At 32.5% G+C, this 17441-nt stretch overlaps 1 protein-coding gene across 9 annotated transcripts in view; it reads left to right on the top strand.

Annotated features, from left to right (window-relative positions):
* The window catches only part of CUNH8orf34 (chromosome unknown C8orf34 homolog), a 394040-nt gene that overhangs the window by 138417 nt on the left and 238182 nt on the right, over nucleotides 1–17441 (top strand). For all 9 annotated transcript variants that reach the window (XM_045063224.1, XM_045063225.1, XM_045063227.1 and 6 more), the window contains one exon: nucleotides 6510–6676. In XM_045063224.1, coding sequence (XP_044919159.1) covers nucleotides 6510–6676 — 167 coding nt within the window. The remainder of the gene's footprint in view (nucleotides 1–6509; nucleotides 6677–17441) is intronic.

Below are 17441 nucleotides of genomic sequence, written 5' to 3'. Positions count from 1 at the left end.
CCCCATCAAAACAGAAAAAATGCGTGCATACTTGAACTTAGTTTAAAGAATAGCAATAAACTATGGGTTAGAAACTGTATCTCTCCCATCTTCTAATACCAAACAGGATTCTGAATTTATATCAGGAACTCACATAGCAATAGATTTGATTTGGATGAATAAAAATGGATTGGGAGAAATTCTTTAATGACTTTAGACGTTATAACTCGAGCATTAGCTTTTGCCTTTAAATAGTAATGAACTTGTAGTATAGCAATCTTAAACATTAACAGGCTAAGTGGTATTCCAGGCTTCAGAAGGAGAATTAATTTTCAAGGTGACTTCTTCCATTTTTCTCTCCCCTACTGGGCCCGGAACATTGTCATTACCAACAGACATCTGTTATATGAGTGAAGGAGGCACATAGAAGGCTGTGAGTAGACATCTGCTAAATAAAGCTTATTTATAAGAAGGGTTGTTTATAGTCTATCCTAACTTTTTGCCCTTTCCTATCACAATGTTGTTAAATGTTCGAGTCTCATTTGAATGGCTGTTATTAACAACACTCCATCTTTAGTACAGAGCCAACTTTTCTCCTTAGGTCCTGCATATGGAACATTGTATAAAGAGGGTCAGCAACTTTAGAAAACAAAGCTGTCACCTGAAGGGTTAAGTGCTAGTTAAAAAGAAAGTGGTTATGAGAGCAATATGGAGAAACTAATAGGATATGAGAAGAGTGACTGACATGGGGTCCTTGACCACTCTGTAGTCTCTGGATGGACCCAAGAGGTCTGTGGATCTCTTGAAATTAACTTATGTGAACAAGGTTCTGTGCACATGGGCATTTTCCCAACACATTCTTCTTAGATTTTCCATAAGGTTCTATTAAGTAAAATTAAAGGATCTAAGCAAGAAAAAGAATGGGGATTTATAAAAGAAAAAGGTGAATACATTGGGGAATGATTGAAGGCTTTTTAATAATACCAATTGGCATGAATTGCAATGGCTTATCTAGCCATTTAATGGGAATGGGAAATCTATGTGTTTATTGCACATTTAGAGATATTAAAATAATCATACATTGATAATGTAAATGTAAATTAAAAATGAGTGTAATAGATCTATATAATTCTGTTTGAAGCCATATTTTTCTATTTTAAGCCATCTTAATTAAAGTTTCCAAAGCTGGGTAATGGATTTCCTAAAATTACTAGCTAAATTCTAATGTGAGTTTGTAAATAGGCTTATCAAGCCTTGAAAGCCTAATGAAGCTCCTCTGAGCTTAACTACTTTATTAAAGCAAGAATAATATCAATAAATATTATAGATCTGGTAAATTGGCTTTATTTGTTCAGTGAGCATTGTTATTAGATGGTAAATATGCCATAAAATGAATAGAAAATCTTATAATTTAGAAATATGTATTAAATATTAAAATAAAAGCTAAATTCACTTTCCACTAAGCAGTGTTTCTTTTTATTAAAGCTCCTAATTGCTTCTCATGTATCTGTTAACAGAGCCCTAGAAATGTTCCCCTTTTTTTAGAGCTTCCTCAATTGGCAGGAAGAGACAAATAATAAACAAGTAAATATGCAAACATATACCATAAATTCAAGTAGTGACTAGTGGCAAGATGGAAAATAAACCAGAATAAAAAGGAAGAAAATTAATAAGGGGCACTATTTTACGTAAGAAGTCCACAAACAACCTTAATATTGTCAGATTTTGGCTATTGTGGACATGATATAAAATATGTAATACATTTCAGAGACTGAAATAAGCTATTTTAGGGATATTCTAACTTGTAAATTTTAAGGAGAGAGAATATTGATTAATCAAAAATTAATCTGTCAAAGGAATAAAAAAAAGAGGCCTTAAAAATATCTAAAACATGCAAAGAATGTACCTTATGACTACACATTTCTTTTTTAGAGCCAAAAAAGTATGTAACTAAATCATGCATTTATTTCAGAAGGTTGATGAGATCATTTTGATATGTTCAAAATTTGTTCTTTCTCATTTATTCATTTATTTCTTTAGGAGATACATATCCTAATTCAAGTTATTTTATGAAAATATTGCTAATTACCTATGGACTTACAGACTCATAGGTGGTTTCTTATGAGACCAGCAACATTTTGAACTTACTGTCTAGGACTCATGGCCTACCACTATCTTCATGACCAAACCATGTATTTTAATGAGATTCAGGAAAATACTTACTGCAAGCTTTATGAAATTATCATGCTCATTGTTGGCTTTTGAATAGGAGTTATGCATCTATAATATACCATTTCTTCCTTATCATCAGTATTCCAATCTACATAGTTTCCCTTTTTTCTTTTTCACTACCAATATATTTTCTCTCAATTTTCATATCTGTCAAGTAAGACTCATATACATATTCTTAAATTAATTCTTACTTTATTTAGTGTGTTTAAAAAATGGAGTTCAGAAAGAAAAAGTGAATTTGTGCTAGATACTGGGTGAGACCAATATGAAAAAGAACATCCTAGATTCAAAGAAACTCTTTATAACCTCCCTTCAACGACCTGGGCCTTATTGCAAGGAGAGTCCTTTAATTTCCAAGTAGAGTCGAGAGGAAGGGCACAGATTCTACCTGCTAGGCTGCAGTGGTGAACTAAACAAGCGTAGGAGAAGGATTAAGAGAGAAGAAATTCAGTTTTCCACCAAAAAATGCACCTGGGATCAGATAAAACTAATACTTACCAACCTATATTCAGAAACAAGAATACAGCAGGGCCAGATATCCAGGGAAGAGTGGGGTCCAAAGGAGAGAAGCAGTGGTCAGGATGTATGCCATCAGGAGGGGGAGGAAGGTGCTACCTGGAGAGATAAGCTGAGGGAGAGGAGTGGCCACATTAAAGCATCCTTTTCCATCTGATCTGGTTTAGAATTTATCTTTTTGAACCAAAGTAAAATGACGTCCTAGATTGTATAATTACTACGTTGAAGTATTAATTGCTCTTCTTTCTCATAAGGCACCTAACCTCTCCCCATCCCACTCACCACTCGTCTGCAGTAAAAGTCTTGCTTCCCTGAGGCAGGGTGCTATTTTCTCTCTAATGTTGTGTTTTCACTTCTACAATCTATAGGTAATGGAGTTGGAATAGAGGAAGGTGTCATCCTTGCTTGTAGACCTTGCTGTCTCCTTTCTCCCTAATAAAGTATCTTATCGTGAATTTCATGTTTTATCCATGAAAGTCTTCCACCACTTCTTGTAGCAATAATTTGTCAGTTCCCAGGTCATTCCCTTTGTCCTAAATATACAAGCATCTGGCTCAACTGTCACTTTCCCCTGCACCCTTCCTATCTTGATGAAGTTAATAACAATATTAATGATTCCTCCCCACCTAGCGTCTTCTTCCTTTGCCTACTCTTCACTACTGATCTTGAATTCCACCCTACTTCACCTATTCCCTCTGTTATATCTAGGACTCATTATTATTAACTGCAAACTCTAGTGTCAGTTTCTATGTATTTCACTTTTTGACTACACCTTCTGTCTTTCTAGTTCATTCCCTCTGGTACCCAGCTTTAACTAGGACCCAAATATACCGGTTCTTCTGAGTTTTTCTTGCCACTCATATAGTTTTTATTTTTATTTATTTATTTATTTGCTGTCACAAATAGTTTGTTCTTTTTTTAATTTATTTTTTCTTTTTAAATTTTTCATTTCTTTTCAGCGTAACAGTATTCATTGTTTTTGCACCCCTCCCAGTGCTCCATGCAATCTGTGCCCTCCCTACTACCCATCACCTGGTTCCCTCAACCTCTGACCCACCCTCCCCTTCAAAACCCTCAGGTTCTTTTTCAGAGTCCATAGTCTTTCATGGTTCACCTCTCCTTCCAATTTCCCTCAGGAGAAGGGAGTTGAGGGAAATTGGAAGGGGAGTAGTTTTTATTTTTGATTCATTATTTTGATCTACTTATTGAATATATCCTGGTTCTCTTACCTCTTTTGTCCTTTGTTTTCCTTGTGTGGTAAAACTACCTTATTTAAATCTAACTCTTTGTCTGTTCTGTGGCTGAACTGGCATGCACTTCTTCCAGTGGAGAACACTTGGCTACACTGACTGGTATCATTGTGAATTCATGACCACCAAGAAAGAGAGGGCACAGAAAGAGAGGGAACATAAGCAGAGGCAGTGGGAGAGGGAGTCAGGCTTCCCACTGAGCAGGGAGCCTGATGTGGGGCTCAATCCCATGACCCTGGGATCATGACCTGAGCCCAAGGCATATGCTTAATGACGGAGTTACCAAGGTGCTCCTATATTATTCTTGAAATGATAAAATTAAAAGAATGGAGAACGGACTAGTGGTTTCCAAGGATTACAGACAGGGAAGAAGGCATATGGAGGAAAGCAGGAGTGGTTAGAAAAGAGTCTTGTGGTGTTTGAAATGGTCTGTATCTTGATTCTGATGGTCGGTATATGATACACAAACCTACGCAAGTACTAAAGTTATCTAGAACTAAATACACACAGGCATACACATACAAATGAGTACAGTTAAAATGGGAAATCTGAATGAGATCGGAAAATCATATCATTGTCAGGATCCTGGTTATAATATTGTACTCTAGTTTTATAAGATAATGTTATTGATGGAAACAGTGTAAAGAAAGAGTACATAGGATCTCTCTTTATCATTTCTTAGAACTACATGTAAATCTGTAATTATTTCAAAGCCAAAAAAATCAATTAAAAACATTAGTGAACTGTTGAAAACACCTTGAGATTTTGACAGTCAACTTTCCCCAACAATCTTTCAACAACGAACGTTAGTATCAATTGGTGATTCTAGCCTGAAGAGTTAAACTATGTTGGTGGTTGCAAAATGGTGGTTTTCTGAATCTGTCATTTCTTCTACGTTTATTAACCAGCATTAGTGTGGAAAAATAAAAGCTTTTTCTTCATCCCTATTTCCCCTGACCTTCTCTAACATATTCACCCTAATTTGGATGTGAATAGGGAGGTGGGGCTGATTGATCTTTGCTCACTGGTGACATGCAATGTCATTTTGCTCTTTCCATTCCCTACTTTGACAGTGCTGAACCTGGTACTTCTATTAAGACAGCTTGAAATGTTCTGATCTGTGCCCTGAAATTTATCTGGTTGGTTCTTTATTTTTGTTTTTTGTCAAGCTTCCTCAGCATTTTGGCCTGGAGGCAGTGGGGACAATGCATTTAACCTATTTGCCTTATGGTTCTTTACCTTTAGAAAGTGTTATCTTTCCATCCTGCTTGGGGAAGACTTCCTCTACATATCATGTGTTTTTTTATTTTATGGGGTGACATTTGGCATTTCCTTTCTTTGGACAATAACAGGAAAAGAAATTGAATTACAGAGAAGAGAAGAACTTAGGGACAGTTTTTGAAACTCTATGTGTTTGCTGTTTGTACTTGTAAGTTGTCCGGTCCGACACTGTCTTGAGAATTTGGAGGAGAGGGAACCATGAAAGGCAACATTTACCCAAAGGATCCCAGCTTTATCACCAAGAAACTCTTCCAAATTTACAGACTCTCTAGACTGGAAGAACCTGAGAAACATTTAATTGCCAGTTCTGTATCCATCCTTTCTTTTACCTCATCCTACCCCAAGATCTAGGCAGCATGATAGGACAATGAGGAAATTTACTTTAATCATAGAAATTAAAATTTTTTGTTGTGTGGGTGGCTCAGTTGTTAAATGGCAGGCTCTTGATTTCAGCTCAGGTCATGATCTTCTGGACGGAGCCCCGAGTCATGCTCCGTGTTCAGCAGGGAATGTGCTTAAGGATTCTCTCTCTGCCTCTCCCCCTACTCGTGCTCTCTCTCTCAAACAAATAAATAAATCTTAAAAAAAAAAAAAAGAAATTAAAATTGTCATTTAAAATAATCTTGTCTGTGGTGCCTGGGTGGCTCAGTTGGTTAAGTGTCTACCTTTGACTCAAATCATGATCTTGGTGTCCCGGGATAAACCCCAACATTTGGCTCCCTGCTAAGCAGGAAGTCTGCTTCTCCTTCTTCCTCTGCCCCTCCACGCTGCTGGTGTTCTCTCTCTCTGTCTCTCAAATAAATAAACTTTTAAAAAAATAATCTTGTCATAGTATGTTAAAATAGCTATCCCATTACATTTGTTTGTAAAGGAATTTCATATAAAAATCTGGATTTTCTGCCTCCTCTTTAAAAAAAATCAGAAAAATTCTTTAACAGTGGGCTCTCATTATGACTTGGTGACAATTGGTAGGAGCTGAGTAGCACCTCCTCCCTTAAGTGGGGCAGAGTTTCAGTTTGCCATATTTCTTACCTATACTTACTTGTGAGATGGTCAATGAGGTACCAAAGGATGTCTAGGAAGGAAGACCGTCTGTATTTCCCTTATCCTTAGGGAAGATATTGCTAATATGACTATAATTTCACATAGTGAAATTAATCAAATGAAAATTTGGTTTTAGATTATTTCTTTTATCAGAGCTAATTAATAGAGTTGTCATCATTGAAAACTAACATTTAAATATTTCTTCAGCTTAAAGGTGGAGCCCAAGACTAAAGGATTAAAACAGCAGCAACAGCAACATAAGAAACTTCTGGCAGCAATGCTCTCTCAAGATTCTTTTGAGTCTCTCCACAGCCCTACCCCATCTGTAACAGAAGAAGATATTGATAATGAAGATGATGCAATGGAATTGCTGGGTAATTTTAAAAATTAATAATTTCTCTTTTTCTTCTTCTCTGGCATTGTAAAAATGTGTAGTGATTAAGAGATTTTAAAGTTTTTGAATAGTTTTGTCTTAGGGGAAAGAAATCATTTAACATATACTCTATACATTAGCCTTTCACAAAGTTGCATGTAAGAACTAACTTGAAATCACCTAAGCATGTGAAGTATTTATTAGACTGTATTTTGTGCTTTGTATATGCAGCACTTTACCTTCTGACTCCTTACTCAACCTTTATTCCATGTGCAATTGTGATAAAAATTCAAGTCTGTCTGCTTTATTCTCTGATTATGGTTGCCTTGATCACATCTTTTGTCTATAAAATATATCCAAAATACGTATTTCAGCCCTCACCCCAAGATGTTCCCCTATTGTTTCAAGGATGTTTTAGAAAAATACAGTAAAATTTAGATGGCAGTTAGTAAATTAGTGTTTTATGTCTTCCATAAGTTAGAGGAGAGTTTGCAAGATTTCAGGGTTTTCATAAGCTTATTACTTTCATGAAAAACCTGTTGTATATGTAGGGAACCCTTTATATCTTAAGTAAAGTAAATGTGTGTTTTTATTTAACCATAAATCTTTGGGTAGTACTTTTTTTAAAATTGAACTTTCCTTTATTCTAAGTCACTAAAACAATTTCTAAATACTTTTTAATCATGTACTAAAGGGTATAAGTAATGTAATCATATGAAAGCTGCAAGTAAGTTTAACATAGAATAAGGAGTCCCAGAAAATAAATAATGTAATCATTTGAGAGCTGCAAATAAGTTTAACAAAGAATAAGGAGTCCCAGAAATATATAGACATTTAAACTTTTTTTTCCTAAACCAGCTTCCTGGGTTATAAGTGTTTATGGAAGTAAAATGTTATCATGATAAAAAATGGTATAGGTCTCCTTGCATAGACCTACAAAGATGTTATTTACTCAGTGATGGCAAGGTCACTGATGTTTCCTGATGTTTTAATACTGGTTTTTTTTTTTTGTTTTTTTTTAAGAACAACGAAGTCTGGGTGTTTTTTGTTTTGTTTTGTTTTGTTTTAAACGAATCTCATCTCCCCACCTCCAAATCATTGATGTGGGAGATGTGCCTGATGTTGTGGTATCCTCATTCAGCTTCAACTCAGACAGTGTTTACCAAGCACTTACCATGTGCTAAGCACTGAGCTCAGTCCTAGGGACATAAAAAATAAAATAATCATAGATCCTGTTTACAGGAACTTTACATTTCTAGTGTTTGAAATAAAACTGTAAATACATAGTAGTTTTTGCTACAGGTGCTAATTTGATTAAGCACACAGTTTAATGTAGGGATAACACCTAATGTGGAGGTAGGGGATGGTGGCCAGGGAATGTTTCATAGAGAAACCAATTGCAGTGGTGGAGGACAAGTAGATGGAGTTACAGCAGGCAGAGTATGGTCATTACCCTTGTAGGTTTGCACTTTGTAAGAATAGCCTCTTTTGCTATTGTGCTCTGTAACAGTGCCTGTAAATTGTTCCTTTGCTTTGGTCAGTAACAGTGAAGGGGGCAAGACTTAAATTGTGACTGTCAATGGAAGGGCCAAGAGGTTGTCCATATAACATCAAGGTTAGCTTTTTGGTACATAGACACTGGGTTGTGCCGATAGTATTCTCTCTCTCCTTTCCTTTACATGACAGCTCTTGGTCAATTGATATCCCCAGGAAGGCAGTTATACTTAACTTGCAAAGATAATCTTTGAAGAAATCCAGGCATGTTCCAAATCACTTTGGATTTCCTGATAGCCTCAGGAGTATCTCGACAGGGTGCGGGAAATCATAAACTTCAGTGATACTGAGGAGTCCTTTACAGAAACCCAAATGTCAGTCAGTGCTGGTACCCTCCAGATCTCAGCTCCTCTGAAGTTTCTAGTCTCCCAAGTTGAAGACCAGACAGGTTTGGGAGACTATTTAATTTGGACAGTTAATAGCTGGTCCTCAGGTTTTTTTGTTTGTTTGTTTTGGGGATTTTTTTTTTTCATTTAGACATTTTAGTCTGTGGTCTGAGCAAATTTAAGAATGAGAGATATTAGAAAGTTTGGACTTTCTCCATGTAACTCTACATTATCTCAGCATAGGCTGCAGTAGTATACTAATGCTGGTCCCTAGATCATGAGATTGCTCTGCCATGACATGGAATGTTCCAAGTCCACTGGGCTATCCTCTAAAATAATGCCATATACAGCCCTGTTGCCTAGTTTTCTCAGTGAACAAAGGTCATATAGAAGAAAATTGTGTCCAAAAGACTGTTTTGCCTAGAAGTTCACTAATTATGTAAAATGGTACTTGAATGTGAAATATATGTCTTTAAGATCCAAGTATTCCTATCCATTCAATTATTTAGAAAATAAATATTTAAAATATAAGCTCAGTTTTTTTCAAAAGTAGTATATATAAATTCATGATTTAAAATTTTACTTATGCTTTTATCTAAGATGATGATTAATCTCTTACATGAAATCAAACAGATTTATGTGAAAAATTTCAGTTAATATAAAAGTCAAAACTTTTTCAGTCAAGATATAGTAATGGATGAATGATTATTATGGATGAGTATGGATATAAAATAAAATGATTATTAAGTTATTCAGTTTTAAGATCTGACATCTTCAGTAGCCATCTATGTCTCTATTAATATTTCAGTAGATTTCAATCCCTAACTAATCAATTGATGTTATATTGCCAAATCAATTTAGAAACTGATGTCTACTTTTCCAGCTCTTTCAATATTAGATTTCAATCATATTGTTTATTATTAAAGAATTTTAAGTCCAAGTTTTTTGAAGCCTGGTCCCACAGAAACATACATGATTGTACATATTTGAGGAAAATACGAATGCTAAGTTCCTGAAAATTTATTTGAAATCAAATTTTAGTATGTAGAACCATTGTAAAAGATGAGAGACATCTGGTATTTAAAATATCTTTTGCAAATCTGCAACATTGTGTAGAATAAGTTTGCTATAACATATATGTGTTTTCAGTGTATAACTTGTCTGTATGAGGTATAACTGATTGAAAAATTTATTATGTCCAAGGGTAGTCTGTACTCTTTGTGAAGTGATAAATAAATGAGAAGTATAATTATTAATATTAATGTAACAAGGGATTGTTCTTCAGTAAATTGGTTGAAGGAGGAAAATAAGTCTTTTAGTTGAATAAGTAGAAGTAAGTAAAACTTCCTTACCTTAATTTTTTATTAAAGGATCTAGCATTAATAATACGTATTGGTTAAGATTTAATTCTTCAGAGTTGTTTAATTGTATGTTTTTGGATTTCTATTCAAGTGTATTGGGCATGTGAAAATATAGAACATACAGCATCTATAATTTTTAAAGTAGATTAAATATTTACTATAAGATTGTTTTAAATATAACTTTTAAATTCTGAGCACAAAAAATGTGGAATTAATATATAACAGAGAACAAAATATCCAAATTTCTGGAATTTTAAGATATAACAATTTTAAGCACCACTGAAATTGGTGCTCTAATTACAGAAGACATGAATATAGTATCTGCCAGCTTACCTCAAAGTAATTAGTTCTCATCTTCAAATATAAGATACTCTCTAATATTTTAGTAACTATGCTAGAAATACAATGATCACAGTGATTAAATTTGTGTATTTTTAAAAGTTATTAAAATCAATAATTTTTCAAAAGTAGAAAGACAAATTACAGTGGTACAGCAAGGGATTTATAAAAAACCTATCCAAATCTTTTACTTCCTTAACTTTCATAGAAAATTTGAGGAACTTCACTAATTTAATAGATATTTGAGCTTGTAAATGTAAGCTCATTTTCATTACATGCATTTTTATTTTATTTTTTAGTGAAATACTAATTGCAATTATGTGTTTTATTATTTTCTATATAACTTATACTCCCTTGAAAATATCAGAATTTTTTGAAAAGCACAAGTATTTGTCTTACACATTTTAGCGTAAGATATTACTTAAAAAATGTTTTTTGGCTTTCTTGGAGTCGATGATGAGGCAAATATCTAAAAATCACATTCCAGAGATGCTAACAAAAGAAAAAAACATTTATATTTTCTGGTCTTGGAAAGTATAATCATATAAATAAAATTAAATAATCATGTAAAAATGAAAACTAACATTTTATTACCAAAAGCAAACAAGGTAATAGCACATATATTTTATTTGTTTTAAATATAGTAATTATGAACAGTTATACTGCTATTCTTTGCAGAATACAGTGATTTCTAAATTTCTAAAACCCCAATATCTTACCAGATTATATATAACATAAACTTAAGTTTCAAGAGAAACTCATTGCATTAAGGCAGTCTTACGGCAAATTCTTTTGCATTGTGACCAGTCTTTATAAATTTAAAGTTCACTTTCTGTTCTTTTCTTTTTTTCTCCCAGCTGAAGGCTTCTTAAAACAGAAAGAACCCATATTTACAGAATAAAAACATGTATTTCAATTAGTGAAAAATAGATACTATCATTCAATGATGTTAGAAAAAGAGGGGAGAGGACGCTAAATGTTAAAAAAAAAATCTACCTACTTACCTACCTATCTGTATACTTATATTCTAGTGATATTAAGTATGTGAACCAGTCTAAAAACATGTAAACTTTGTTTTCTTTGAGTATTGATCATTGGAAATACCAGGACAATAGAAGAGTTATCACTTTAAAATAAAGATTCTTTGTAGAAAAGCTTCTTTTAAAAAGTCAAGGACTTCACAAAGTTAAATTATGGATCCTTTAATATTATCTGTAATGTTGCTTTAAATACTGCTTAGAATTTCATTCAGCATAGTACCAAAATAACTTAATATGATACATATTAAGTACATATTAATGAATACATATGAGTAATTTGTACAATGAGTACATATTAGAGGTTAAAATATTCCAAATTTGTGGGGTGTTAAAGCATAGCGATTTTAAGGACCATGGAAGTCAGTGAAATCTAGAACATACCGAATAAAATAACACCCAGATCACCTCAATCTAAGTAGCTCTTTTTTTAAAATACAAGATACTTTCAGAAATCCCAGTAATTAAACTGGCAGTTGATGACCACAGTTACCCAAACATTATAAAAAATCTGCACATATATTTTTAAATGTTCACTAAATGAATTAATATACTTGAAAAACTAGGACTTCACACAGATGTGAGTAATAAGTAATAACAATAACAATAAGTAATAACAATAGTTAATACTAAGTAATAAGTATTAACTATTGTTGAGCTGTGTGATATTTGTAATAGAAATTCTGTGAAATGGTCCTGCTATTGGATATGGTCCTGTATTTTTGAATTCTAACTTTAGCTTGCTTTAGAGCCATCAATGTCTGCACAAAGACCAAGTAAGTTCAGGCTAAAGTGTCTTCTAAGTGGAGTTGAATAGCACTGTGTTTGTCTCTCTGGACTACAGTGACAACATTTGAGAAAATCCACCCAGACACATTTTTTCATTTAACACATAACATGTACCTGCTATGTGAGCTGTACTAATTCATATTATTATACAGCACTAGAATATTAATCTTTTATTTTTCTAATTACTTGATCTCTTTGGGCTTTGAGAGAATGTTGCATCTAGTGAACATTGGCATCTGTATAGAACCAGCAATTTATAGATTTTAGCTTCAATTACCAGCTAGCCCATTTATTAATTCATTCATAGGTTTATCAATTTCTCTACTTACAAAGTGACTCTGCACCTTCCTGGGAGTTCAAATTTATACAAATATGAGCATGTTTCATGAAATATTAACTATTCAGGGATGATTCTCAAAATTTTGTTTGCTTAAGAAGCTTATTTTAAATAAAAATTCCAGTCCCCTCTATCCCTAATTTTTGGTTCATTAGATTTGAATACATCCCATGAATCACCATTTCCAACAGGAATGCCCTTCCTCCTGTTCTTTAAGAAATTCTGTTGCAGGTGATCTGTACAGCATACAATGAGAAACATTTTTTTGTTGTTTGATCTAATATATCACAAAGCAAGGGGAATAAAATTATAGAAAGTGTGATTTTTATAATAAAAAGAACATGGAATAGAGGTTTCTGAGTTAACCAAGCTCTTTTGAAATATTTCCTGTAAGACATGGACAAGTCTTGCTTAGAAGCTTTGGTTACTATAGTTTGTATTACTAATTATTTCTGTCTTCCCTCCCAATATTATATTTTATAGGGCCTCTTGAAAGATGAACTGCTAGAGTACAAAAATTACATAAGTTATAAAATGATTCTAGCATAGACCTGTGGACATGGTTTCATTGAGATTCTATTTTATCAGATTATTATTCTAAACTTTATGTGGGATTCTGACTTTGCTTTTGTTAGATAAGACTGATAGACCCCTTCACAGTCTTCTACAAGTACTCACTTTGTGTTTGGGATTGCATTTGTTATTCATTCTCTTCATTCCTCATTTGTGTTTCTTTTCAACAAAATATTGGAACATTCCCAAATGATAACTGACATTTACATGTAGAGATTGGCTTTTAAATAATACAAACTTGCATGTCACCAAAAACATACGTCATCCTACCTGATAAACTTTTATGGCATTTAATAAGAAATTTTTTTTTTCCTAGTGGTAAAAGTAGATCAACATAGCAGAATAAAGTCAAGAGTTTGAAAATAAGATCTAAACCCATAGATATATTATTGACAATTGTCCTTCTTCTCCACTGTAGACCTCTATGAAAATTCCTTTATTTCAGAAATAGCTCTTTTAGTATATTTGTAATTTGTTTAATATATATTTCTCACTTTGAAATAAGTTACAGATTGTTTAACATATAACAGTAATATAAGTTAATATGCTTTTCCATATTTAGGTCATACTTTTCATTGAGTATCTTGCAAAGGTGTGAACCACATTGTGATGTGATTATTGGTCTATGTCCAGAGCACTGAACTAAAAAACTCTAAGACCAGCTCCAGCCCTCATGCTACCTTCTGTTAGTTTTGTCATCTGAGCTACGAGTACCTAATTATAAAATGTTGGTAACAATTTCAATCTTCCTATCATATAGGGATGTTGTAGGAATAAAAATGGGGTGTTCTCTGTCCTATTTATATTATATATAATAATTATTTTCTTTTTGTCATAATAGGAATATTTGGGATAAAAACCTAGAATTTATAGATGGAACTTTGCTCCAAGTAAATTTATATCCTCCAACCCCATATACATTTTGTCTGGCTATAATCAGAGAAAAAATAGCTTCCTGTAGCTTTGGAAATAGCAGCTAACAGTAAAAATTGATGTTTCCCACAAGATAATACAATCAAAGTCTTGAATAGAAGGAGGTAAAGCTACAAATGTATTTGCAAACCAAAATAACATATCAATATAATGCATTACTTTTTTAAATTTTTAACATGGATATTTAAGAAAGGGCAAACACTGATGTGGTTTGGTTAAAGATACAGAGCAAATTACTCCACAGTCTTTAATGTTTTTCCATATAAGTATGTAATTTCTAGGAGGAAAAGAAAAATGTTTTGTGCATGCACAAGAGTATCCACTAGCATAAGTGAGCTGGGAACTGAACAGAGGGAGAGACAAAGATGAGATATGTAAAAACTAGAATTTTGTACCAGATATTTACATTCTTTTGTGTAAATAAAACCATAAAAGTGTTGAAAAATCTACAAGCTTTAAAAACTCTTCAGTTATATTGATAAGAATGAAAATATTGATACAGCATACTTTTCTGGGTTTACGTTAATTCATTGTATAATCAAATCACAAACAATTTGAAAATCAGTGTTAACTATTATTAGGGTTTTGTTGCTTTTGCAATAAACTTTCACATTTCAAATTCATAATAAAATGGTGATGTTATACTTCAAGATGATTTGTTTAGCTGTGGTATTGATTTTCACAGTTTGAATTTAAATTAATTTTGTACTCTATGTAAGAGCCATTTGAAAGTAGTACCAAAATCACTATTTTATTGTATTTTTTGCTTGCTTGAAAATATGCAACAGAATGTTATTAACTTAGCATTGACATTAAAAAGATAGGCATTAAAGAGGTATTAAAACTGTTCTGAATTGTTTAAAACTTCTTGTGTAACAGCAGTAATCTGTTTAGATTTCTACATGTTACAGTATTACTGATATTTAATTATCTCTAAATAGAAAACTAAAATTATTGAGGTTATAATATTGAATATGCAGTAATAGAGGTGTTATAGAACTTGTTAATTATTTTCAATATCTGAAAGCAACAGTTTCTGTAAAGTTTCATTAAAGATTTTTAAAGGTATTTTAAAATACCTTTTTAAAAAGCACAAGTATTTGTCTTACACATTTTAGTGTAAAATATTACTTAAAAATGGTTTTTTGGCTTTCTCAGATTTGATGATGAGGGAAATATCTAAAAATCACTTTTTAAATGTATTTTAAAGATACATTTTTCAAAATCTGAAATATTTAAATGGTTCTATATAGGAATTTCTTTTAGAATGAAAGTATTATGATTTTCTTTTTTTAATAGTCTTATAGTGTGTAATTTCAGAAAATACTCTTAATAATCATGAAAATATTTTTTTAAGTTGCTCTAAAACTTTTAAATAGAAGGGTACTAAGGAACACAATGGGAAAAAAATATGACACTGTTCTAATGGAGGTAAATAAAATTTAGTGATTTTATTTTACTTTTCAACATTTTAGTTTCTTTCTACAAAAGAGATTCAATATCTAATATTAATATAAAATGAATTTACGGAGTATAAATGTAAAATTTAATGTAAAATTTTAGTTTCTTTAAAATTTACTTTTTCAGGAATTGTCAAAAAGGAGCCTATTAGGTCAGCTGCTTTTCATCTTTTAAGCACTATCATATTTACTTTTTAAATTACCAACATTTGTTTGAGTAAAATCTATTTCAGGAGTTTAATGTAGAGTATTATAAATTTGGTAAAACAAACAATCTAATTGTGAAAGATAGTATAGCATGATATTAGAAATAACAACAGCATACATGAGCTTTGTATGAGCTTTGTATTCAGGCAACCTTTGTTCCAAGTTTCACTGTAGCCTCTTACTAATTCTGTGATTTGAGAACACTAACTTTTTTCTTTCTAATATCAGATACATCATCAGAAAAATAGAAACTTTGGCAATACTTATAGGGTTTTGTGAAGATTAATAAATAATTCATATGAGGTAGTCAGTGCATCTGATAAAGGATTAGAGCTAGGAAAAGGATTTGTTACTGTACTTCATATTATTTATATACCAATTCCTTTCCTATCTCCATCTAGTAGATATGGTTTAGTACATGTGAGAAAGAAATTAAGATCCTAGGACTTTGGCCTTGGGGGTTTAAGTTTAGTCTTTATCATAAATGTCTCATATAGATACGTTCCACATATTTAGAAATTATTTCAACAGGTACTCTCCACTTGATATTTAAGTCCTACTTCTAATTTTTTCCCTTACCTTAAAAAAAAAAATCACAGGCTACTTTCTCATAAGAGAATGCCACAGTGTGTCAGAAAGAATCTTGGCTTTTGCTTCCATTGAAAGATAATATCCCCATTAGAAGAGAATATTATAATATTCCATTTTTTTCCTAATAATTTGACTGAAGAAATTATTTTCAGCAATTTTAAATACTAAAACTTTTTAAAAATAGTATCAAAACCTAGGAATTTATATTTGATTTTCTCTTATATGTTTTTGTTTTTGTTACCAGATTTCTGCCTCCCTGATTTACAGTCATTGACATTCATAGGCCTTAACTAGTCTAAGAAAGGTGATATCTGGTTTGTAGAAACATGGAGACTTTTTGGCCCATGCACCCCAACTTACCTTGGGAATAAGAATTGTTACATTCCAAAACTGGCTCAAAGAAGTAATCATTTTCCAAAGCTTGTGCAGGCTATATACATTTTCATATTAAAACGCATTCTTCTCTTTTTTTTTTTTTTCCAATAATGCTATCTTTTACCTTCTCATGATACAGAAAATCCACATCCAATAATATAAGCAAAAATATCAGGAGAGGAAGAGGGTTTTTTTTTTTTTCCGGGCTACAATCTGGTGTTCCTATCTTTTTTTTTTTTTTTTTTTTTGTGAACTTCAGTTGTTCATAATCTAAAACTTTCTCAAATAACATTGTTATGATTTTGATACTATCTGATTCCTAACATCTGGGTGGCTGAGTTAAGGACATCTTTTACTGAAAGTAGTAGTTTAAGATAAGAAATGTGTCTCTGCTCATATATAATCTAAACACAAAAGGACCAAGGGCCAAACAAACTCCTAGCCACTCTACTTTGATAAAGAAAATTAACAATGTGAGAGAAGTGGGGTTCTTGGGTGGCTTGGTTGGTTAAGCATCTGACTCTTGATTTTGGCTTAAGCATTATCTCAGGGTTTTGAGATCCAAGCCCCATCTCTGCTGATGCTCGCATGGAGCTTCCTTCAGATTCTCTCTCTACCTCACACTTTGCTGCTCCCCCACACCACTCACACTCTTTTCTCTCTTGAAAAAAAGAATGTAAGAGAAGTTATTCTCCAATATAAAAGTTTTTAACTGGAATAAAGACATTTCTAAAACATACATTTAAGAAGATCAAAAAAACCAACATTTTTTTGTGATAAAGTTCAGATTATGTCCTCGCTATTCCACTAATAAACAAACATGGTTGTTCCTTTAGAAATGTTATCTTTGTTTAAAATACAATTTCCAGCCATAAAGAGAAATG

The sequence above is a fragment of the Mustela putorius genome, unplaced genomic scaffold (genome assembly GCF_011764305.1).
Source record: "Mustela putorius furo isolate JIRA1106 unplaced genomic scaffold, ASM1176430v1.1 tig00003846_pilon_pilon_pilon, whole genome shotgun sequence".
In the NCBI taxonomy this organism is placed as follows: Eukaryota; Metazoa; Chordata; class Mammalia; order Carnivora; family Mustelidae; genus Mustela; species Mustela putorius.
The sequence above is the reverse complement of the archived record's forward strand: the minus strand, read 5'-3'. Positions and strand labels throughout refer to the sequence as shown.